General features: G+C 40.6%; 1 protein-coding gene across 1 annotated transcript in view; it reads left to right on the forward strand.

The window, feature by feature from the left end:
* Positions 1-23,658, forward strand: part of LOC134614339 (cytochrome b-245 heavy chain) — a 39,609-nt gene extending 15,951 nt beyond the window's left edge. Inside the window, exons 5-13 of the mRNA XM_063457994.1 lie at positions 1,364-1,512; positions 2,723-2,913; positions 8,578-8,710; positions 12,563-12,655; positions 13,485-13,738; positions 15,039-15,201; positions 15,780-15,926; positions 20,590-20,714; positions 23,301-23,658. Coding sequence (XP_063314064.1) covers positions 1,364-1,512; positions 2,723-2,913; positions 8,578-8,710; positions 12,563-12,655; positions 13,485-13,738; positions 15,039-15,201; positions 15,780-15,926; positions 20,590-20,714; positions 23,301-23,427 — 1,382 coding nt within the window. The 3' untranslated portion in view covers positions 23,428-23,658. The remainder of the gene's footprint in view (positions 1-1,363; positions 1,513-2,722; positions 2,914-8,577; positions 8,711-12,562; positions 12,656-13,484; positions 13,739-15,038; positions 15,202-15,779; positions 15,927-20,589; positions 20,715-23,300) is intronic.
* The last annotated feature ends 825 nt before the right edge of the window (positions 23,659-24,483 follow it).

A 24,483-nucleotide genomic window follows, 5' to 3' on the forward strand; every position in this document is an offset into this window, starting at 1 on the left:
GGACTGAACCTTGGGGGACACCAACAGAGAAAGGTTGGGAGGAAGAGGCAGAGCCAGAGAAAGAAACACTAAAGTGCTGGGTGAGGTAGGAGGAGCACCAGGAGAGAGCAATATCTCGTAGTCCGAGATTATGGAGGATGAGAAGAAGCTGTTGATAATCAACAGTATCAAAGGCAGCGGAAAGGTCAAAGAGAATTAGAATAGAGTAGTGACCATGAGATTTTGCAGCGAATAGAGCCTTTAATACACAAAGTCCTGAGCGCGGAAACCAGACTGTAGTGGGTCGAGCAGAGAATTGGACTTGAGGAAGTCTATCAATCTCACATACACAAGTCTTTCAAGGATCTTGGACACAAAAGGCAGTAGCGAGATAGGGCGGTAGTTGGACGGGCAGTTAGGGTCAAGGTTAGGCTTCTTTAGAATCGGGGTTATTTTTGCATGTTTGAAGGGTGATGGAAATATGCCGAATGAGAGGGAGAGATTGAGAATTTTAGTGAGAGGCAAAGTAAGAGAAGGAGACAGAGTACGTATGAGATGCGAGGGGATAGGATCAAGGGAGCAGGTGGTGGGGCGGGAGGACCGGAGTAGATCAGAAACCTCTTTCTCTGTAGCTGGTGCGAATGAACATAGAACAGCAGAGGAAGTTAGGTTGGGGGAAGTATTGTAAGAGGAATTAGAGAGGTGAAATATCTCTTCCCTGATTGTAGAGATCTTGTCAGTGAAGTGAGTTGCAAAGTTTGTGGCGGTTAAGTTGGTAGGAGGGGGAGCAACAGGGCAAAGAAGAGACTTAAAAGTGTGATATAGTCTTTTGGGTTCGCGGGAGAGTGTGGTTATCAGAGTATTAAAGTAATTTACTTTTGCAGAGGAAAGAGCCAAGCTGTAAGAGCACACATACATTTATAGTGGAGAAAGTCAGATGCAGAGTGAGACTTTCTCCAGAAGTGTTCAGCAGTTCTGGAGCACTTTTGAAGGTATCGAGCCAGCTTGGTGTGCCAAGGTTGTAGTTGGGGGCACCTGCTGCGTTTAAGTGTAGGAGGTGCCATGATGTCTAGTTGAGAGTAGAGGGTGGAATTGTAGAAGGAGATTGCAGAGCTAGGGCAGGTGAAGTTTGAGATTAATCTTTTTAATTCTATTGCATATTAATTAATACAGTACCTTTTAAGATCATGTAAACTGATTTAGCATAGCAACATGTGTTTAATAACATGACGTGAAATTTGCAGATATTCTGGAGATTTTGAATAAACAATGCAAACATTTCCATTATTATATAATTTTATTTCATTATTCTTTGTATTTATTATTATTGCTATTTATATAGAATGTTGATAATCAATATACTAACTTATTGATTACTTATTAGCTATCCATACCGTGGCACATTTATTTAACGTGGAGTTACTGGTGGATGCACGTGTAGAGGCTAAAAATGGTACAATACAGGCAGTTCTTACTGACCTTGGTGATGGAAAAAATGAGACTTACCTGAACTTTGTCCGCTCTAAAGTACCTGTAAGTATGCTCACTTTTTTCTTTCTTTCTTCTTCTCTTCACATTTAAGGCCTTGTTTATTGTAGCAGGAGTCAATTACAGGTCTGGAACAAGGTTGTGGGGGGGGGGGGGCAACAGTTGAGGGACGAAATAAAAGTCTAACCACATAAGCCATGATTTTACTACTAAAACTCAGTATTAATTGTTCAAACCTTCGTTTGTTACCTTTTCTTAAGATTGCGTGCAATGTACAACAAATCTGGAAAAACTAACAATAAAGATTGTCATAAAAAATACAAATAAATAAAGTACCTGTAAGTAGTAATTTAACTAATTCTAGTTCATGCTATGCACACTGGGCAACATAAATAATTGTACAGCACTATGCAAACATATTATACTTTATGTATAGACAAAGGTGTGCGCTCCTGTTCCTGTATGTGTTAGAAATTGGTTCATTTAATGAGTGCTGGACTAATTAGTTTGATAATTGTAAAAGTGTCCCTGCTAATCTCATCATTACACTTAATAATCATTATTCCTAATTTTTTTCCAGTTATTGGGTCAAGAGGGCTCTATAGGTACCATAACCACTACATCACTCTGTTTTGGTTATTGGGCCCGGAGTCCCTAGCTGCCATCTACCTGTAATCTTTTGAACCATTTATGAATGGTTTAACACATGCCTTGCTGTGTCCGGCACTCTTCCATAGAACTTTTTTTTTTTAGCAGTTTTATTGTTATATGTCCAGGATAGTTAACTTTACAGTAAATTACACTATTTCTCACTAGTTTAGACCCGGGTCAAAAGGAAGAAAATGTGCATTTACAAAAAAAAAAAAATTGAATAACTTTTTATTTATAATTATCATAAAACTAAGTTATACACAAAACATAATAATTGGTAAAACAATTATTTTGAACTAAAAGTTAACACCATATATAGACAATATCCTCTTTATATTTTATCAAGGTGGCACATAACCGTAATAAAATGATAAAAAAGGAATTGTGTCACATTGATTAGCAACAGGCCATTGATATGTGTGACCAATTACCATAGATAGTATTTCACAGATACTATGCATTTATAACATATTATTTCAGTAGATAATGACCAATATGCCCATCAGACTGCTCAATGCATGATCTTTCTGGTTACTCAAGAATAATTACAAACTGTGTTTATACATATCATATTGTATTACAGTGTACTTGTGTCTATTTACAGAACCCAATTGGTGGGATCAATGTTGCTTTCACCTTCCTGGCTGGTCTCACTGGGGTAGTGATAACATTGGCCCTGATTCTAATAATCACCTCATCCACAAAAACTATCCGCAGGTCCTATTTTGAGGTTTTTTGGTATACGCATCACCTGTTTGTTGTCTTCTTTATCGGGCTCGTCATCCATGGTGCTGGGTGAGTATTTTCCTTTATATTACATGAATGATTATGATCTTTGAGTCAAACAAACAGTGTTATGGACTGTCTGTAGAGTGAGAGTGTCATCAGTCATTACAACATGCCAACTATGAGTGAACTGAGTCAGCCTGGATCGGCACTCATATCCTTCAGGCTCCCATCAATTCAAGACATACAGTATTCTGTGCTTGGCCATTGATTTTACCAGACCCATATCTCATTTTATGTACTTTGGCAGACTACTTTATGAAATGGTTCCTAGTTATTTAGCTATTGAAATTAATAAAGGCATTTCATATTACAATCACAAAAACACATTGAAAAAGCTTACATCACTCCTCAAACTATTTTCTGAGCTTTCTTTCTTTGAGTAGATTCTTTATTGAAAGACATATGGAATACATTAAAACTAAACAGAGACGCCCTCTCAAACTACAAGCATACATAGTGTGACTTTTTCAATGTGCAAATTTTGACCTTAAATTCAAAATTCACTCTGAATTCAAGTTGAATTCTCACTTTAGTAAAAAAAAAAAAAACATGTCAGTGTGTCTCACTGCTCAATTATCTGCCATACAGGCAATAAATCCCTTTGTTTATATAGCCTTAGTCACACACCCCACTGCATGTGACCAACACAGTCTTCCTACTAATTTCCTGTAAAGAGAAATCTGATGTTTCAAGTTCATTTAATGCACTGTGTGTGTAATTTAGAATTTCTTGTCTCCTCCTCTCTTAATTACCTACCATAGACTGTAGGAGCCTCCAGTGTGTGATTAAATTAATTTAACAGAGCAGGAGATGAGAATGTCTAAAGTGAATAAGATCTGAAAACATTTCAAACCATTAAGTCACAGGGTTTAACTAGAGCTGCATAAACAGAAAAAAAAAGTGATTTATCTCTTAAATAGTAGAGAATGGGACAGTGAGACTGCAAGGGCATGATATGTACACAAAAACTGCTTCATTAAGCTGAAGTTGCCTTGGTGCCTTTACTATCCCTTCAATAAAAAGTTTAAATCACCAACTTCTACCTCCATAGGCTTCGAGCCACTGCCTATCACACAAGTGGTAGAGCAGATAAACAATTAGCCTCTAGGCTGAGATCCAAATGAGCTAACTCCAGAAGTGCTTACCTCACTGGAGAGGATGGTGACAAGAAACTGAGCCCACAAGAGATCAGCCAAAAATTTGCCCATTTCTATTCCAAATTATACAATATCTCTCAAGACGCCCAGACCCACAACCCGGCTGAACAGAAAATCCCAAACTACCTGGATACTGTCTCCCTCCCTCAGCTCAGCGCTAGCCAACTGCAAACAATATCACAACCTATCTCTCTCACAGACGTACTAGACGCTATTAAGAACCTACCCTCTGGAAAATCACCCGGAACGGATGGCTTTACGAATGTGTATTACAAGGAATTCAGAACCACCCGTGCCCCCTACCTTTTAAAAGTGTTCCAAAGGGTGACCAAAATAAGAACATTACTGCCAGAAATGCTGCTAGCCCCCATTTTCATAATTTCCAAACTGCATAAGTCCCCTGATGTCTGCAAAAACTTCTGACCAATATCGCTCCTCAACACAGACGCAAAACTCTACGCTAAAATCCTAGCCAACAGAATTGCCCCCCTTCTCCTCTGCTTAATCCATGATGACCAAACCGGATTTGTTGTGGGTAGACAGGGTCTAGATAATACCCGCAAACTATCATTGGCAATTGAACAACTTAGGGCGACCAGCCGGTGCAGTCTCTTGGTAGCGCTAGATGCTGAGAAGGTGTTCAACCGCTTTGGGTTGCCCTTGCTGACCCAGGTGTGGAGATCCTATGGGGTTCCCCCTTTACTCATACGGCAAATATTTGTACTTTACACAAATCCTACAGCACAGATCTTGCAGACCATTTTTATTTTATCAACTAAATTTCCAGTCTCCAATGGCACGAGACAGGGGTGCCATCACCTGCCCCCTTCTCTATGTCCTTGCCCTGGGACCCCTGCTCCAAAAAATTAGAAAACTATCAAGCGATTCATGGTATATCACTGTGTAACAGGGAGCTAAAAATTAGCGTGTTTGCAGATGCTATCCTACTATATATAACACAACCCCAGACGTCTTTACCACTTATATTAGGCAACATCAAATCCTATGGATTCATATCTTACTACTCCCTCAATACCAGTAAAACACAAACACTGAGCATAGGACTTCCCTCGACACTTTTACAGGAGCCGTTCTTTCTGTTTTGAATGGCGAAAAGATAGCATCAAATGCTTAAGTTTAACCGTCACAAAAAAACCCTCATACCTCTACTCTGCGAACTAAATCAAAACATGGAACAATTGCAACAATCTACTGAAACAGTGGTCACTCACGACTCTTTGTCGTGGACAGAACTTATAGTGGCGTTTAAGATGTCAATACTCCCCACACTACAGTATCTCTCCGCACCTTGCCAATCACTGTGCCCACTTCCTACTTTAAAGCAATACAGGGGGACCTCACAAAATTTATATGGGCTGGGGGCAGGCTTATGGTGTCAAAGGGTCTAATGCAGGCATCTCTTAAGGCCGGAGGTCTTGCAGTCCCGAATGTTCAAACCTACTACAACGCAACTGTCCTATCAACCTCTCTACCTCACCTCCTTACCCATTCTGCCCTTCAATGGGTCACTCTAGAGAAACTAGCTTCGTACTCACATGAACTCCAGAACCTAATGGGCTTTCTAGGAATCTTCAGCCCTTCCCCCCACAATCAAACTGTTTCTAAAGATATGGGACAAAACTAGGCATAAATTGGCCACATCCAAAGGCCTGTCCATAGCTACCCTGATCTTGTCTCTGCCTGATTACTTCCCTACCTTCCACACCTATACCATCTTTTTAAGGGCAAACCTCTCCTTAATTTCCAAACTCTACAAAATAAATACAGCCTACCTCCTACTTCCCCTTACTCATACTTACAGCTCAGGTCCTACCTGTGACACCAACAACGATCGACGACGCATTAAGCTTACATCTTACTCAATGGGAACAAATGTGTATCAACAGGAAATTATCTCCACATTGTAAGCAGATTTCCATGTGTTACAAACTATTGTCCGAACAGCTCTCATTCTGATTGTCAAAACCTGCAACACAATGAGAGGCAGAATTAAATTGCTCTCTGTCTACTAAACAATGGGACTCTATAATTAACCTACCTAAAGGCTTGATTAAATCATCAGCCCATATAGAACAGCACAAAACGATTCTGTATCATTGGTACTTGGTCCCATCCAATTTACACAAAATCTTCCCCGCTACCTCTCTGTAATCTCGCTGAGGGAAACATGCTACACATATGGTGGCACTGTAAATCCCTTCAGACCTTTTGGAAGACGGTACACAACCTGCTCTTACAGGTCACGGAATGCACCCTACCCTTTACGCCCTTGGCACTTCTCCTAATATACCTGCCAATGGGAATACCTAAATACAAACAGAAACGTATACTCCAAATCCTCCTAACGGCACAACAAGCAATAGAGAGAGCTTGGAAATCCACCCTAGCACCTATCTTACCACACCTACTATATAAGATAGATAGCCAATGTATATATGAGAGATGCTTCACAGCCGTCCTTCCTACCTCAAATGTCTTCCAGACAGCTTGGGACATTTGGGTCACATGGAGATCGGACAACCCTTGAATGAGTACCCTTGGTATCTGTAACTCCCGTGTGTGAGTGTAGGTCAAATGTGTCAAGATACACAACCAACCCACGAGCCATGTCACAATCTGACTGGCTAATCTTACTTAATGTGGCCTACACTTCCAGAACAAAACTTATAACAATGTGAGGCATAATCTGTATAAGTTTACTGTACCTGACACCTTTTACTACAATGTAACATATACCACCAAGCTGTAATGTATTCATACAGATGCTGTTATGTACTGCTGATGCTATCCTCCCCCCTCGCCCCCTCCCACCACCTCCCACCACCTCCACCTTTTCTTCGGTATCCTTCCCCTCTCACCCCCCACCCCCTCAACTTATGAAAATTATAAACATTATCAATTTAAAGAAAAAAATGATTCAATCCTAATTGACTTATTTACTACAAGATATACATCATAGCAAATATATTTTAAACCTTCAAACAGAATTTGCTCACTTTTTGCTAATGAATTTAAATAGGTCTGAATGATTTAAATAACTACTACATATGGAAATTGACCTTCTTTTTATGCATTATTTAAATAATACTTTAGAAAATATACAAAAAATATTAACTCACAATAAACTATAATAAAAAAAAAATAATAATACTCACCTTCAAAGCAGTTGCAGCAGCTCATGAGTCTTTCATTTTAACATATAAGTTTTTTCCTATCTTGTATTTCCTGTCCAGACATGCAGGGATAAAGGGAGAGATGTGGATCTATATTATATGCAAAAACATCAATTAAATACCGCACTCATATGCATAACCATATGCATAAAAATTATAATAAGAGAGTCTCTATGTGATATGCAAGAAAGTGAAATAGATTTATTATACACTCGTTATCTAAATTAATTCATCAACACCATATAAAACACTATAGTATATGTCACTACATACAAAATACACTGATAAATCACTATTGTATTCTGATGATTTCCTTCATAGATCACTGGTTATCTGAACCGATTCATCAAAGTAGGTAAATCACTCATATATTAGTCACTACATGTATGGTACACAGATAAAAAGTAAATAAACTCCTTAACAATTCATCTATGGTACAAAAAGCTCCTACTTTGCTGAATTGGTTCAGATAACCAGTGAACTATGAAGGAAATCATCAGAATACAATAGTGATTTATCAGTGTATTTTGTATGTAGTGACATATACTATAGTGTTTTATCTGGTGTTGATGAATTAATTTAGATAACGAGTGTATAATAAATCTATTTCACTTTTTTGCACATCACATAGAGACTCTCTTATAATTATTTTTTATGCATATGGTTTATGCATATGAGTGCGGTATTTAATTGATGTTTTTGTATATATTATCGAGGTCCTTGATGGGGAATACCTCTAATACCTGCACCACCCAGTAATTGAGTGCCAACACAATTAATAATTTTGATCTATATTATATGTACTGCATGCCATATATATACAAGTTTGTTAGCAAGGTAACTCCGCTGGTGAAGATCCAAGGGGCAGTCACATACTGGAGAAAATGGCTTCAGTTATAAGTCGTTCTGAGCAGGGAGACGGTACCTTCTGCACCCTAGCCTTTGTAATGATGCAAAGTTGATATGGTGCTCAGAGCTGAAATTAATCAGCTATGCTAATAACAGGGCTCAAAACTCCCAATTGTCAGTAGCAATTGGCAAAGAAAAATGTATCCCTGACAAATAGAAATTCATCTCTGGCAAGTGTGACATGGAGCCTCCAGACTTGCAGTGGTAAGTAACTTTTAAAGCCTGGCTAGTGACAAAGGGCCCTGCTGATAATATACCAATATTTAAATATTATTGTTCTAGTTACAGGCAATTATTCTACATATCTGTTTCCAGAAGTTTACTCTTGATATTTTAACTGGTTTAAAGCAGTGTATTCATGACAGATTTTCATGTGTTTTATTTCCTTATTTGTTTGTTTGTTTTTTTAGGAAAATTGTCAGAGGACAGACATTTAAAAGTCTAGAAGACCACAAACCAGACATATGTATCCATAATTTTACTGAATGGGGTCCCACCAACCCAACATGCCCTACACCACAGTTTGCAGGAAATGAACCTATGGTATGATTACAATGGAAATGTACATTCAATCATTACTGGAACATGCAAAGACCTTGACATTTGTTCTCTGGTTGGGTTCTGGCTTTGTTGAAGCCCATTAAAGCTTACAAAAATAGACAAAACCATAGACAAATAGGGAAATTCTGCTTTCAAGAAATTGAAGAAATCAGATTTTTAACGTCTAATAATGAGTCCCCCGCACTGATTATTTACTTGTGAAAATATATGCATCCAAAATATGTAACAGATTTTTAACTCAATTATGTTACTGAATAACCATTTCAGATCCATTGAGGACTGTCACAATACAAGGGAATATGTCTAAAGTTGAAAGGGTTTAATGGCTTTAAGTTATTATAATGCTAATATAATAATTACAATTTCATAGCTTAAACTAGTTATTACAAACGCAGAATGAAAGATAACATACCTGTTAGTTGACCCATATTTTAATCAGTAGTCCCAAAATGTGTCTTTGCCAATATCATGCTATGTCATTGTTCTTAACCCCATTCAGTGGGTCATTCTCTGTAGTCCTGTGTGTCAAAAAAGGCATGATTTTACTATGGATTAATAATACAACAGTAATATTCTACAATGACTGAGACACAGGAGCTTTTTTTCACCATAACTTTCTGTACTATTTGGTAACGTGACAATTGACTTTCAAAACAAATATTTAATATACCAGAAGTTATAACAAAAAAAAAAAAATATCGTGCAAAAGTTCATTTATTTCAGTAATGCAACGTAAAAGGGGAAACTAATATATGAGATAGACGCATTACATGCAAAGCAAGATAGTTCAAGCCGTGATTTGTCATAATTGCGATGATTATGGCTTACAGCTCATGAAAACCCCAAATCCACAATCTCAGTAAATTAGAATATTGTGAAAAGGTGCAATATTCTAGGCTCACAGTGTCCCACTCTAAGCAGCTAAGTAAGCCATAACACCTGCAAAGGGTTTCTGATCCTTTAAATGGTCTCTTAGTCTGGTTCAGTAGGAATCACAATCATGGGGAAGACTGCTGACCTGACAGTTGTGCAGAAAACCATCATTGATACCCTCCATAAGGAGGGAAAGCCTCAAAAGGTAATTGCGAAGGAAGTTGGATGTTCCCAAAGTGCTGTATCAAAGCACATTAATAGAAAGTTATGTGGAAGGGAAAAGTGTGGGGAAAAAAAGTGCACAAGCAGCAGGGATGACCGCAGCCTGGAGATGATTGTCAGGAAAAGGCCATTCAAAAGTGTTGGGGACTTTCACAAGGAGTGGACTGAGGCTGGAGTCAGTGCATCAAGAGCCACCACACACAGACGGATCCTGGACATGGGCTTCAGATGTCGTATTCCTCTTGTCAAGCCGCTCCTGAACAACAAACAACATCAGAAGCGTCTTACCTGGGCTAAAGAAAAACAGACCTGGTCTGTTGCTCAGTGGTCCAAAGTCCTCTTTTCTGATGAGAGCAACTTTTGCATCTCATTTGGAAACCAAGGACCCAGAGTCTGGAGGAAGAATAGAGAGGCACACACTGAAAGATGCTTTAAGTCCAGTGTGAAGTTTCCACAGTCTGTGTTGATTCGGGGAGCCATGTCATCTGCTGGTGTTGGTCCACTGTGCTTCATTAAGTCAAGGGTCAATGCAGCCATCTACCAGGAGATTTTGGAGCACTTCATGCTTCCTTCCGCAGACAAGCTTTATGGGGGTGCTGACTTCATTTTCCAGCAGGACTTGGCACCTGCCCACACTGCCAAAAGCACCAAAACCTGGTTCAATGAGCGTGGGATTACTGTGCTTGATTGGCCAGCAAACTCGCCTGACCTGAGCCCCGTAGAGAATCTATGGGGCATTGCCAAGAGAAAGATGAGAGACATGAGACCGAACAATGCAGAAGAGCTGAAGGCCACTATTGAAGCATCCTGGTCTTCCATAACACCTCAGCAGTGCCACAGGCTGATAGCTTCCATGCAGGGCCGGCGCGTCCATAAGGCGGCCCAGGCGGCCGCCTTAGGGCGCCCGAGCAGGGGGGGTGCAAAAATCAGAATCCCCAGCCATCGGCTAGGGATTCGGATTTTTATAATACCGCAGCCTACCTTGCCCTGCTGAGGCTGCCTGCTTCCCTTACTTCCGGACCGGAGGTGAAGTTTCTGCCGCGCCGCCCACACCTGATGATGTCAGCAGGAGGGCGCAACTTACACCTCCCCCAGAGTCCCCTGCGGTCCACCGTCGGATGCATCAGGGCCCGGCTCCCTCTGCTGGCTCCAATATGGCGGCGCCCATGACAGAGTGGAGCCCGCCCGCGTTTGGAGCCAGGCCAGCCAGAGAAAACTGTAACAGGAAGGTAAGGGAAGGAAAGGGGAGGGGAGATAGGCAGATAGGCCCAGGCGGACTTTAGTTTAATATGGTGAGCCGAGTAGGTGGCCTGACTTCCGCCCCCTCCCCCTTCCCCTGACTCCATATTGTCAAAGTCCTGCAGGCAGGCGGCAGCAGACTTACTTTGGAAGAGCTGCCTCTTCTGCAAGACTGCTCCCCATAGTGTTGGAGTGCCTGCAGTCTCCTCAGATCCCCATCACTTTAGAACTGTCTGCCAGCACTTGAAGGGGGTAAGATTGACATTTTTTTATATTTAATTATTATTATTTTTTTAATTCTTTATTATTATTATTTTTTTAAATTCTTTATTTTTATTTTGGTTGTGCATAAAATAACATTGGGCTTGCACAGCTCCAACAGCTGTTGCAAGCATTTCTTTGACAGGTATTACAAACGTAACATGGTATAGTGAGTACTTTCACAGCATTTATATCTATATTTGCTTTGTTATAGTGATAATGCTCTCTGGTAACTCATGTGACGTTAACGGTAAAGCACAGTGATAATGCTCTCTGGTAACTTGTGTGGAGTTAAAAGTAGAACACAGTGACAATGCTCTCTGGTAGCTCCTGTGTTGAATTCTTTATTTTTGATGTGCAGGTGGTTACAGGGTATCGACATCCGCCACAACAGCATGTTTCCAGATTAGATGCAATAGTTAGGCAGTGGCATGAAAAGTCGCACATTTTTATATTTGTGTATCAGGCTTGGTTGAACGCTATACTATGCATATTTTTATGTCATGGGTGTTAGTCGATTAAACATCTTTGTATAAACGTATTGCTTTCAGGTAGAGTGGGTCAGTGGCTTAAGTCGGTCACCCCAAGCCCTCAGTAGCAGGAGCCCCTGCGCGTGTATAAGATTGAGTGGTCAAGCAGTCTGCCGCGGCGTGTCTGTGCAGAGCCTGGTGTAGGCGTTTGGTGTCTGTGCCCTCTGGACTGTGTGTGTTTGCGCGGACATGTTTGTTGCGTGAGGGTATGATAGTGGTTGTATGTATGTGGGGGGGCGGCAAAATACTCCTTTGCCTGTGTAGACAAAATTCCTTGCACCGGCCCTGCTTCCATGCCACACTGCATTGAGGCAGTAATTGCTGCAAAGGTGGCCCAAACAAAGTACTGAGTCCATATGCATGCTTATACTTTTCAGAGGTCCGATATTGCTCACTCCTTGTTTTATTGATTGCATGTAATATTCTAATTTACTGAGATTGTGGATTTGGGGTTTTCTTGAGCTGTAAGCCATAATCATCGCACTTATGACAAATCACGGCTTGAACTATCTTGCTTTGCATGTAATGCGTCTCATATATTAGTTTCCCCTTTTACGTTGCAATACTGAAATAAATTAACTTTTGCACGATATTCAAATTTTTCGAGTATTACCTGTATATGCTATATTAGTACAGTCACTGTGCAAGGGGAAATGAATTCTGTACTGTAACTCTAAACTATGGATCCACATTATGTTTTGTTTTGCAGACCTGGTTGTGGGTGATTGCCCCAATGATCCTCTATGCCTTTGAAAGAATGATCCGGTTTTATAGATCACAGCAGAAAGTTGTTATTACAAAGGTAGATCATGATAAAACATGCTGTTACATAAAACACAAATTACATAAAAGCAAAGCTGGCTCTTAGCATTGCCTAAATTACATTCATCGTTCTTTTAGCACCCATAAGTATTACACAGATGCTTAAATTTTAAGGTATTCTAGTCTACATGCAACATATATACATTGTGCTTATACACGTATATGACACTTATGTAACTTTTTTGATGATTTATTAAACACTTTCTTGTTTTTCGGAAGACTTTTGAGTGTAACCCTTTGTTAGCCTTTATATATTCAACACAGGTTTTTGGCACCTAGGCAGTATTTCTTTATACTTTTCATACATGGTGAGTGCCAAGTGATCTGGGATTTATATGTTTAAAAGCCAAAGGCCTGTATTTGTGGGAGGAATTGGCGTTCCAATAAAATCCCACACCTCCATCTTACCTATGCCGTGCCGTTCAGTTCACTTCTCATTCAGACAAATAGCCCCGCTGCATATCAATTCTGCACACACACATGACAGCAAAAGTAGGAAATGCCAAATGTGTTTTCTGAACAAGAAATTCACCATTCTCCACATGTATGATTCCTGTTTTTTTTTTTTTTATATATATATCGGATGAATGTTAGCAGTTGTACCTTTTATACTCTGGAAGTGAACTTAATGTCTTAGTACAGGGATAGGCACTCCAGATGTTGTGAACTACATCCCCCATAATGCTCTTACACCCATAATGCTGGCAAAGCACCATGGGAGGTGTAGTTTAAAACATCTGCAGTGCCAATGCCTGTAGTATAATGTGTAGACCATGCTTTTTTAATGTTTGATTTATTTATTTCTCGAGGTTGTTAACCATCCATTTAAAACATATGAGCTACAGATGAAAAAGAAAGGATTTAAAATGGAAGTGGGGCAATATATTTTTGTTCAGTGTCCAAAAGTATCCAGCCTGGAGTGGCATCCCTTCACATTGACATCTGCCCCAGAAGAAGACTTCTTCAGCATTCACATTCGAATTGTTGGAGACTGGACAGAAAAATTAGCTGAAGTTTGTGGATGTAATAAGACTGAATTTCAGGATGCATGGACATTGCCAAAGTAAGGAACTATTGAAAAAAATACAATAATTAGATTTAGCAAAGACTTTAAACACAAAGAGTTGATTTGCACCATTTTTGTTAGCAACTGAAGTGGATCAGGGAAGGGAACGTACAACATGTAAATACTGTTATAACAGATGATTGAACTCCGCTACTGCTTCCCTTTCTCAGTTTGCCACATAGCGCTATACAACTATAATGTACCCCAGTCTTTTAAAGACACAACAACAGTTGGAGTGTGCTAAAATTCCCACAGCTGCAAAATGCACAAATGCATACATTGTCTAGGAATGTGTGTGTCACAAATCCCTACAGCTTGGTAGTGAAGCTCATAGTAATATGTACTGTGCATGACTGTCTGCATCCCAAATTATACCCAATCAATAAAATGCAGAGAGCTCTGCGAGACTACACTCATCATCGCGGTATGCAGTGTCAATGAGTGTATCACACAATTGGACTACACTCAGTGCAGTTAGAAAGACAACTGTTAACGTGCCCTCACCCAGGATTGGATATGACTAGTATGCTGGATAAATAGCTGATTTGCTGTGTAGATACAGCAAGTCCACTATACATTAACCACCACCTTTTATCCAACTCCAAAACAGCAGAATATCAGTTATTCAAATTGTGGATTCCAGTCTCTCAATGACCATTTTCCTAATGTGCTTAGCAACAGGGGTTAATTTAATGGGGATGGTGTTACCTTTAAATATTACCTATGATAGTTGGGGGAAAAATGAATGGATTAAAACTACCGGACCTCTGTAATTTGTGAGAGTGGTTGGCACATAATGGCCCAGAAGATTGAGACTCCTTCTTTCAGGATGAGGTGTAAGTAGACATCCCCCAACCAAAAAATTCCCATACATAAATCTGACTTGGTTGTGCTGCTTTTGCCCGATAACAAGCTATTAATAAATAATGTGAATACAGGGTGTGTACATTCTGGAGAGAACCTGGGTGAAATTTAACAGAAAGGGTTAAACTACTCCAGTGACTTCACTGAGTATAACCGCTTTTCGACCAGAACATTACAGAAGATGGAGTCTGGTTGGTCAAACTGAACCATCATAACTCTTGTGTCGGTAAAAGTGTGGGACACACAACGTTTTGTTGGAACATTAATTTGAAACTTTAATCTCATTATGATAACCTCAACCTTTATTAATTTATTTTTATTGTTATTTTATTTATATTTATTAATTATTGTCTTAATTACTTAATTGAATGACATGTTAGTCTTTTTAAATGTTATCTAGGAAGGTAGTATAACTGTGTTTGTAATTTCTAAGGATGGCTGTGGATGGCCCCTTTGGGACAGCAAGTGAAGATGTCTTTAGCTATGAGGTAGCCATGCTTGTAGGAGCTGGGATTGGAGTCACTCCATTTGCTTCTGTGTTGAAGTCAGTTTGGTATAGATACTGCAGTGACTCATCTACTCTCAGGCTAAAAAAGGTAAGTTATTGTGTAGAACACTGTTAACATTATGAAAAATATATGCATTTGGGAAACTATGGGAGGCTCAATAAATGCTAGTGTTAGGAGGGTATGTAACAGGAATGAAAAGGTAGTAATTGATTATACTATCTATGACTTTTATTACGTTATTCCTATTATTGCTATCAAAGTGATTTCTGTACAATGGATCAAACTTTCCTACTATATCCTATAACCAGACTAATGCATTTAATTAGCTGGTCATCCTGAACAATTAGTGAATATTAATAACATATTTAAAGAGAGAAGGATTAAGATCCCAAGGGACCCCTTGCAGGTTACTGGTTCTACAAAAGATGAAGGTAAATGGGGCCCAAGCAAGTTCATGGTTCCGGGTCCTTGTGTAACCACTGGGCCTTAGGCAACTGCTTAAGGTCATACTATAGTTAATCCATCTCTGCCGCTAATGTCCCTCTGTATTCCAGACCTGTTTTTATCAGCTCTCTATAGACACATAAGGTGATATATATATATATATATAAAGGATTTTTTTGCTGATGCAGTGTTAGTTTGATTGATATATCTCTGTTTTACAGATTTATTTCTACTGGCTGTGCAGAGACACGCATGCTTTTGAATGGTTTGCTGATTTGCTTCAGTCTCTTGAAACACAAATGCAAGATCGAAACAATGCTGATTTCCTGAGCTACAACATTTATCTCACTGGCTGGGATGAAAGTCAGGCAAGAAAAATCTATAGTTCAAGTAGAACAAGGCTCCATATAATATAGGAGGGCTACAGAAGGTGTTAATGTGCCTTGTATGATTAAGTGGGAAAGTTACAGTTTTCCAAGATACGAATGTTTCTGCATAAGATGGCATGTTTTAAAAGGGCATAAACTCTTTCGGGCAGTCTGCATGATTTATTGGGGTGGTTGAATTTGGGAGAGGAATTTTTGAAAAGGATAGGGCTGCATGTTCAAAGGGTCACTCTAGGTACCATAACCACTTCAGCCCATTGTTGTGATTATGGTGCCATGAATCCCTTAGCACCACTAAACTATATGTAATCAAACAGCTTGGTACCTTTTTTACACTTGTATGGGTGCTCTGGGCGCTAGTTGTACTTCCAGTCATTCATTGACTGATGCTCTCAGCCAATACAAGAAATAATAATTTTAATTGCTAACGCAGAATAAGGACTTCCACTTTAGTGATATCCAGATTGCAGGTATCTGATGGAGCCAGGTAAGTTTCCAAATGTTCAAAAGCAGTTTGACTACTTACTATGGCATGGCTCTAAGGGACTAATGGCACAGTAACCACTAAAGTGGGTTGTAGTGATTATATTGCTCAGACTGCCCATTTAAGTTAACTAAGGCTGCATGTTCATACAGGGAAGGGAAGAGCTCCTGACACTCTATATTCCATCTCATTCACTTCGGTCAGCCAGCAAATCCCTCCTGTCAGTGCCAAGAATAATGACAGACTCAGGTTCCAGGGCATTCAGCCACGCTGCCCCTACCTTCTGGGACTCTTTACCATGCTCAATCAGACTTTTAAAAAAAAAGCTAAAGACCCACCTCTTCCATCAGGCGTTCAGTCCGCTCATCTGACCATCAGAAACTCCTAACCTTCATGTTTTTATGTTTGTATACAGGGACGGACTGACAGTGGTCAGGGCCCCTGGGCAAAATTAGGACCTGGGCCCCCTGTAGACCAATATAAATGTTGGTGTAGATGTACCGTGTATTTGATTGTATGTGCATATAAAGTGAATGAATGTTTCTGTGTGCATATTCACTGTGAGCTCTGGTGTAAGTCTAGTATAGAGTCAGAGTATAGTTAAATTTCCTTTTCTTTTTTTTTTTTAAATAGGGTAGTAATTTTTATGTGTGTTTACGTAGCATGGCAATATGTATAAAAGGGTATGCAGGCCTCCAAATTTTGCGTCTTAAGTTACAAATCAGGTGTTAACCGTTACGAGGAACACTATAGTGTAAAAAAACAGAAACGTGTATTCCTGACACTATAGGTTTAAAAATAGACGTTTAGGTCCCAGCCCTCCTCTCTCCCCGTTAAAAAGGTGCAGCCTGGGTGTTCTCCTTGGCTGAGATCATCGAATTAGATCTCAGACAATCCAATACTTTCCCATAGGAAAGCATTGGAAGGAAATTGCCCATGAGCAGCAAAATGCCATGCTGCGCCAATCAGCATCTCCTCATAGAGATGCATTGAATCAATAATTTGTATGTGTGCAGGGTCAGAGTACGTGACCATATGGATATATGTTTATGAATGCTGGGTCATGTGTGTGCACAGTCTGTAAATGCAGCGGTGTATTTGTATGGAGAGTGAATGTGCTTGAATGCAGGGGTTATTGTGAATTAATACAATAATAATAACCACCACTAAGGCTGTAGTGGGTATAGGGGTCTGGGGTTAATAGGGACTGTAGAGTGGGTATGGGCTGTAGTGGGTGCAGGGGATCTGGAGGGTGCCTGGTGGAAGGACCTGTAGTGGGTGCAGGGGTTAATAGGGGCTGTAGTGGGTGCAAGGGGGTATAGGGGATCTAGAGGGTGCCTGGGGGTAGGAGCTGTAGTGGGTGCAGAGCGGTAGGTGATGTAGTGGATGCTAGGGAGGGGCTGTAGAGGGGGAAAGGGTTTAATAATGACTTTAACGGGTAAGGGAGTATGGGCTGCAGAGGGTAGAGGCTGTAGTGGGTGCAGAGGGTATAGGGGAATGTAGTATAGGAATGGGAAAATAGGGGCTTTACAGGGAGCAAGGAGGTATTGGCTGTAATATGTGCAGGTTGGTAGGGGCTGTAGTCGGTGCAAGGGGTATACGAATTAAGAGGGTGCCTGGAGTTAGGGGCAGTAGTAGGTATAGGGGGCTGTAGTGGGAGCATGGGATAATAGGGGCTGTAGAGGAGGAAAGGGGGGTATTGGTTGTAGTATGTGCAGGGATGGTAGGGGTAACAGGTGCAGGGGTATAGGGATCTAGATGGTGCTTGGGGGTAGGGGCTGTAATGGATGCAGGGGGTAGGGGCTGTAATGGGTGAAGGGGATGTAATAGGTACAGGGGCTGTAGTGGGTGCAGGGGGTATAGAGCATTTATAGGGCGTCTGAGGGTAGGAGCTGTAGTGGGTGCAGGGTGCTTTAGTGGGGGTATGGAATAATAGGGGCTGTAGAAGAGGCAAGTGGGGTAATGGCTGTAGTGGGTGCAGGGGGTATGGGGACCTAGAGGGTGCCTAGTGGTAGGGACTGTAATGGGTGTAGAGGCTGTAGTGGGTATAAGGTGCTGTAGTGGGGGCATGGGATATTAGGGGCTGTAGAGGGGGCAAGGAGGGTATTGGCTGTAGTATGTGCAGGATGGAAGGGGCTGTATTGGGTACAGGGGGTATGGGGATCTAGAGGGTGTCTGGGGGTATGGGATGTAGTGGGTGCAGGGGTTGTGGTGGGTACAAGGGGGTAGGGGCTGTGGTGGATGCAGGGTGTAGGTGTTGTAGTGGGTGCAAGCAGTAGTTGTGGGTGCCCTGGGGTAATAGGAGTTGTAGTGGGGCTGTAGTTGTTACCTGGGGGTAATAGGAGTTGTAGATGGATCAGGGGTACATGGGGTGTAGAGGGGTAGTGAGGCTGTGGTTGATGAAGGGGATAAGTATAGGAGCTGTTAAGGGGCAGTAGTGGGGGGGGATAAATGCTAAAAACATTATTAATTAAGAAAAAAACAGATTTAAAAAGGATATATATTCCCCCCTCCCTGGGTCTTACCTTTAGCCAGGGAGGGAGGAATCCTTATCCTGGGGGGATGCTTCATGTGCCTCATGCTGCCTGTAACACTGATCAGGGCAGCTCCGCATGGCATGATCTAACTTCCTGCAGAACCAGCCACACGGAGCTGCCCTGAGCAGTGTTACTGACAGCCTACAAGCTCAGTGTGGCTGTGCTCCTCTTCTGGCAGAGGCTCTGCTCCTGGAGCATCTGCCGAATTCACACTGAGACAGGCACACTGAGGGGCAGCCTAGTGGGGTCTTTGGAAGGCCCCTTAGCTGTCTCTCAGTGTGCCCTGCACGGGAGGATTATATTTTTAGCAACAGGGGCCCGCAGAAGGCTGTGCCCCTTACTGAGTGCAGGCTGGCTGGGGAGATTGTTTAACTCCCCAGCTCAGCCATTACTGCACTGCACCGGGCGGGCCCCCCAGAGCCTCGGTCCATGACCGATTTGCCCGAGTGCTCAGTCCGCCCCTGTTTGTATATTTGTAAAGTGCTTTGAGTCTCACAATGAGAAAAGCGCTGTAAAAATCACAAATTATTATATATTATTATTATTATATAAGTGGAGGAGAGAGGTTCATATACTGAGTGGAGGAGAGAGGTTCATATATGAAGTAGCATGTTAAATTTTGGGACTGATGCATAAGGGATGGTGGATGATATTTTAATCATGCAGTGTTTCATGTTTAGCTGTTAGAAGGGCTGCATGTTCAAATGGAGAATTACGGGAGTTTCAGTCTGAGAAAATGCATACTACAAAGGGTTTAAAGGGATTCTATAGTGGCAGAAAAACAAACCTGTTTTCCTGGCACTATAGGATGCTGCAGTGCCTCCCTCCTTCGGTACTGAAGTGGTTAAAACCCCTTCAGTGACTTACCTGAATCCAGCGCCGATGTCCTTCAGTGATGGGTCAGGCTCTACCCACGCTTCTCTTGATGTTGAAGGGGGAGACCTAATGCGCATTCGCGGCAATGGCTGATTTCCCCATAGGAAAGCATTATTCATATATGCAGAACTGTTGTCTTTGTAAGGAATGTTAAAAAAAAAAAACACTGTAAAGTTATTTGATTTATTTTCCATAATCCACCCAACCATCCATGTTTTGTATTATCAAGAGCTATTGACAAAGATGATGTATAATGGGTCCAGCTGGCATCCAAATTACAATAGCAAGTGCGCAACACTTGCCTATAATGATTGCCAGCTGTTGTACTAGTCGTGTCCTCAATCACGCCATACTTATGTTTTCTTCAGTCATCATGCTCAGCTACGCAAAGTGGTCACAAAGTACGGTGAATGATGCAGCTTAGCGTCAGCCATATTGTAAAGATCATTCAGAGTACTGCGCTAACAAAATAACATAAAAAGAAAAATCTTAGATGGAAGGACATAATGCCTTCTATACGTCATGGCAGTTAGGATTTTATGCCAAAAGAAAAAAAGATGCAAACAAAATAATAAGAAAGAAACATATGCAGGTGTAGACAGGTGCACTTTGACATGCTTTTACATTACTTGCAACTATTGTAACGGGGTTAATAAATTGTATCATTATTTGATATTCTTTTGAATTTGTTTTTCAGTGACTTTGCGATTTTTTAGTATTGCTTATTGGGATTTTTTTTCGTCTTTAGGCCACTGCGTTTACATTGCATCATGACCAAGAGAAAGATGTGATCACAGGTCTAAAACAAAAAACCTTGTATGGCAGACCTAACTGGGAGAACGAGTTTAAAACAATTGGCAGCACACACCAGAGGTAAGACGAACAATGGCAATAGATATTCAACCACAGGAAACACTGGCTGAAATGTCAAAGCAAACTGTCAGACACGAAGTTGCATGTACTAACCAGACAAAACAGAAAATAAAAATGTAATAAAGAAGAAATGTGAACAGATTGCATCGATGATGCCGAGATAATCCTTCCACCTCCCAGGTGTGGCATATCAAGATGCTGATTGGACAGCATGATTATTGCACAGGTGTGCCTTAGGCTGGCCACAATAACATTGATGATTACGTTCACTTTAGACGGCAGGCAATAAGAACTTTTAAAGTAAGTTACATCTAATTGAAAGTGAAACCATTTTTTTTTTCATTCATGGTGTGTGTCAAAGCCAGTGCAGGTGTGGCTAGGGCTGCATGTACAAACAAAAGGGATTTAACTCCTAAATTGGAGAGAATTAAGCAGTGAGACTGCAGGATCATGATTTATACATTAAAACTGCTTCCTTAAGCTAAAGTTGTTTTGGTGACTATAGTGTCCCTTTAAGGATATATTATTTGCTTTCCTAGCTCTACAGACAACTTTGATGACTTACTTATAATTTTATTTATTTTTTTAATTCTTTATTTTTGTTGTGGAAAATTTCCACGAGTTTTGGTGATAACATACATTCTTCAAGTGCAGAAAGATAAAAGACAAACATAACAGTAATTAGTGACATGCAAGAGTTAATTGTGACTTAACAGAAGGGTCCCCTGTGTGTGAACCGTTAGGTTTCTGTTTGGATCCCCTGACATGTCCCCGTGAGGTCCCCTCCTTTCTCTCTCTTCGGTCGTACGCGCTGTCTCTTTCCCGCTTTTCACTTGATGCCTCCCTTAGTCTACGATATGGCACATGTGCGCAGCATCCAAACCCATGCCCTGCTTCACTCCCCACTCGCCTCCAGTCCCTCCTAACTGTCTCCCTGTGCGCCCTCTGATTGTAATCGACGGGGTATGACCACGGGCTTTCCCCATGCAGTCTTATTAAAGGAGAGAGAGGTCCCCCGGAGCGTATGGTGGCTGTAGCGCCTAATCTTAGGTCTGGTCTCTATTTGTCACCTAGTGGTGGCCTGAGATGTGATCACCTGCCCCTGGTCTATTTCTCTCACTCCCCCTCCTGTACTTCACTCGAAGGCTGTCCTCTTCCCCGTCTGTCATTTATCTCCTTTGTGGTGACTTACTTATAATTTAGAATGCAAACTAGCTGCACTTCTATTTTTCACTGTGTATTTGATGACTAATGATCAACAGCTTCATGTGATTCTGGTGTAGCCTGTCCCTGCAGGCTTCCATTGTTATTGTTGCCTTTTCAGAGAAAACACAGTGAATACATTTCTGCCTAGTTGAACCTCTAGAGGCAGTAGATGGCTACTAGAGGTGCTTCCTATATTGGCGCTGCACAGTGTCAGCACCTATGTTCAGTGTCTCCACGCTCTACATGGAGATGTTGAACGCTTTCCATAGATATGCATTAATTCAATTCAGCTCTATGAAGAGACGCTGCATGTGCAGTGTTTTGCCTCCCAATGCTTTCCTATGGGATTGGATTGGCTGAGATCATCAAGATGATGATCTGAGCCACGGCACGATTGGTGCGGCGAGCGAGAAATCTAAGTAAAATTAACTTTTCAATGTAATCTAACGGAGGCAGGTGACCTAAACTGCCACTCCAGGACTTTAGAGTTAGTAATACATGTTTATATTCCTAACACTATAGTGGTTCTTTAAACTTTTGTAATAAAAACAATTTGTTTTCATAACTGAGATTAGCACACAATGCTTATTGCCTAGGCATTCAGTACAGGACAGTCACATTCTACATTACAAAGACACTCTAAGCACCATTCCAACCTTGTGTAGTGGTTATGGTGCTAGCAGACTTCTGGTGCGGTCTCTCAGTTCTGTGCCAAACGAGTTTTAAAAACCAAGTGTTTCATAGGTGCCTGCGGCTTGACCACTGTATTGCTTCTACTTCAGAAATGACACTTTTGCATTAATAATTCCAATGTTTTTCATGTTTGGTCAGTATTTATTGGCTGAGTGAAACGTATACAGAAAAAGACACAGGTGGCTGGGAGACACTCAGTTGTGTTAAACTGCTTGAAAACTGTGTCACAGAACCTGGGTGACGGTGTTGTTATTAGACAATAGTGCTTAGGCATCTGCGAGTGTTCTTTTATTAATGTGCTGTATGTCTGACAATTGCAGAAAATAGTAATTTATTATTGGTGTTTTTTACAATTTCAGTTTAATCTGATTTTATATGTGGGGCAGGAAGAGTGGGTTAGTCTATGTGTACTTATGTGCCTATCTCTGACTATATATTAATAGAATGATATATCTATACATAATAATTCCCAGCTTTACCTGGACACCAGATTGGCCTTGGTCAACCTTTCCATTTGCACATAGTATTATTATTGACATACTAATAAATATGGATTATATAGTTTAATAAAGTGGCATGATGGAGTGTGCTACACCGTTATATAATAGTTTCCTAAAGTTCGTAGATAACATTGTTGCTAAAATAAAAACTGAGCATGATCTATTATGTTTTTACTTCCTCTTCTAGTTCTCGAGTGGGTGTTTTCCTTTGCGGCCCAGAAAATCTTGCTGAGGATCTCAGCAAACAATGCATTGCAAACTCCAGCGCTGATCCACGGGGCGTTCACTTCATTTTCAACAAAGAAAACTTCTAATTTCTGAACATAATCATTTATAACAAAAAATGCAGTTGTGTCTATATTTTTTACTTTATATTTTTTATTCTCTTTACTTGGCTTTTCTTAGCTGTGCATTTAATGCATGTAGGAAAGTTGTCTTGCATGGATTATTTACAAATGACCAGAGCTATAACCACAACATACGTGTTCTTTGAAATCCGTGTCATGCCTGACCTATTGGAAACTATTGAAGAATAAATCCCCCCCCCCTAAAAATATAAACTAGCAATAGAGACCACTAGCAATTGGTTGAAAATGTAAATGGAATAAGTAGCTTCTATAATGAGGTAGCAAGGCATTCAATGAAGTACAAACTATAGCAGGGTTATCCAAAAGGTAGATCCTCATCCTAAAGGATGGCAAATTATCATGGTACTTGTAGTTCTAAAACAGTTTGGCACCTCTTTTATAGTGTGTATTTCATATGATGCTCTGCTATCCTATTATGGAAGTTACCTCTTCCATTTCCAATTATACTAAATTCTAGTGATCTGTATTGCTAGTTGATTTTTCACTGTATGAAACTAAGCCTATCGGATGTTCCAGTTTCATAGAACATTCCTGATTTGCAGGTCCTGTCCTGACTTTGTTCCCTGGTGTTCTGCTTTTGGGGTCATCTGGGAACTGTCTCCAACAAGCATAGCGCAAGTGTGTCATTAGATGTGCTTGAGCTATGCTCAGGGGAATCAGGACACAGCAAAGAACACTGAAACAGTTCCCTTGGTGGGCCACCCTACTTGATTGGCAGGCAATCCTGGACATAGTTTTTTGCAGTGCAGTTTTTGAGTCCTTCAAATAATGTGTACAGGAGAATGTTATAGGTATAAATGTACATTTTCATTTATGAACAAATAGAACTTTGAGACCAAACCAGCAAACTCTACTTTGTTCATTTTATTTTAAAACGTTAATACTAATACTCTGAGAACTGGAATACAATAGTAATAAAATATACATAATAAATAATTATTAACAATTTATAATTTATTATACAATTTAGAATGTGAAGCAATAGTCCAAAATCCTCTCTGT

The sequence above is a fragment of the Pelobates fuscus genome, chromosome 1 (assembly GCF_036172605.1).
Source record: "Pelobates fuscus isolate aPelFus1 chromosome 1, aPelFus1.pri, whole genome shotgun sequence".
In the NCBI taxonomy this organism is placed as follows: Eukaryota; Metazoa; Chordata; class Amphibia; order Anura; family Pelobatidae; genus Pelobates; species Pelobates fuscus.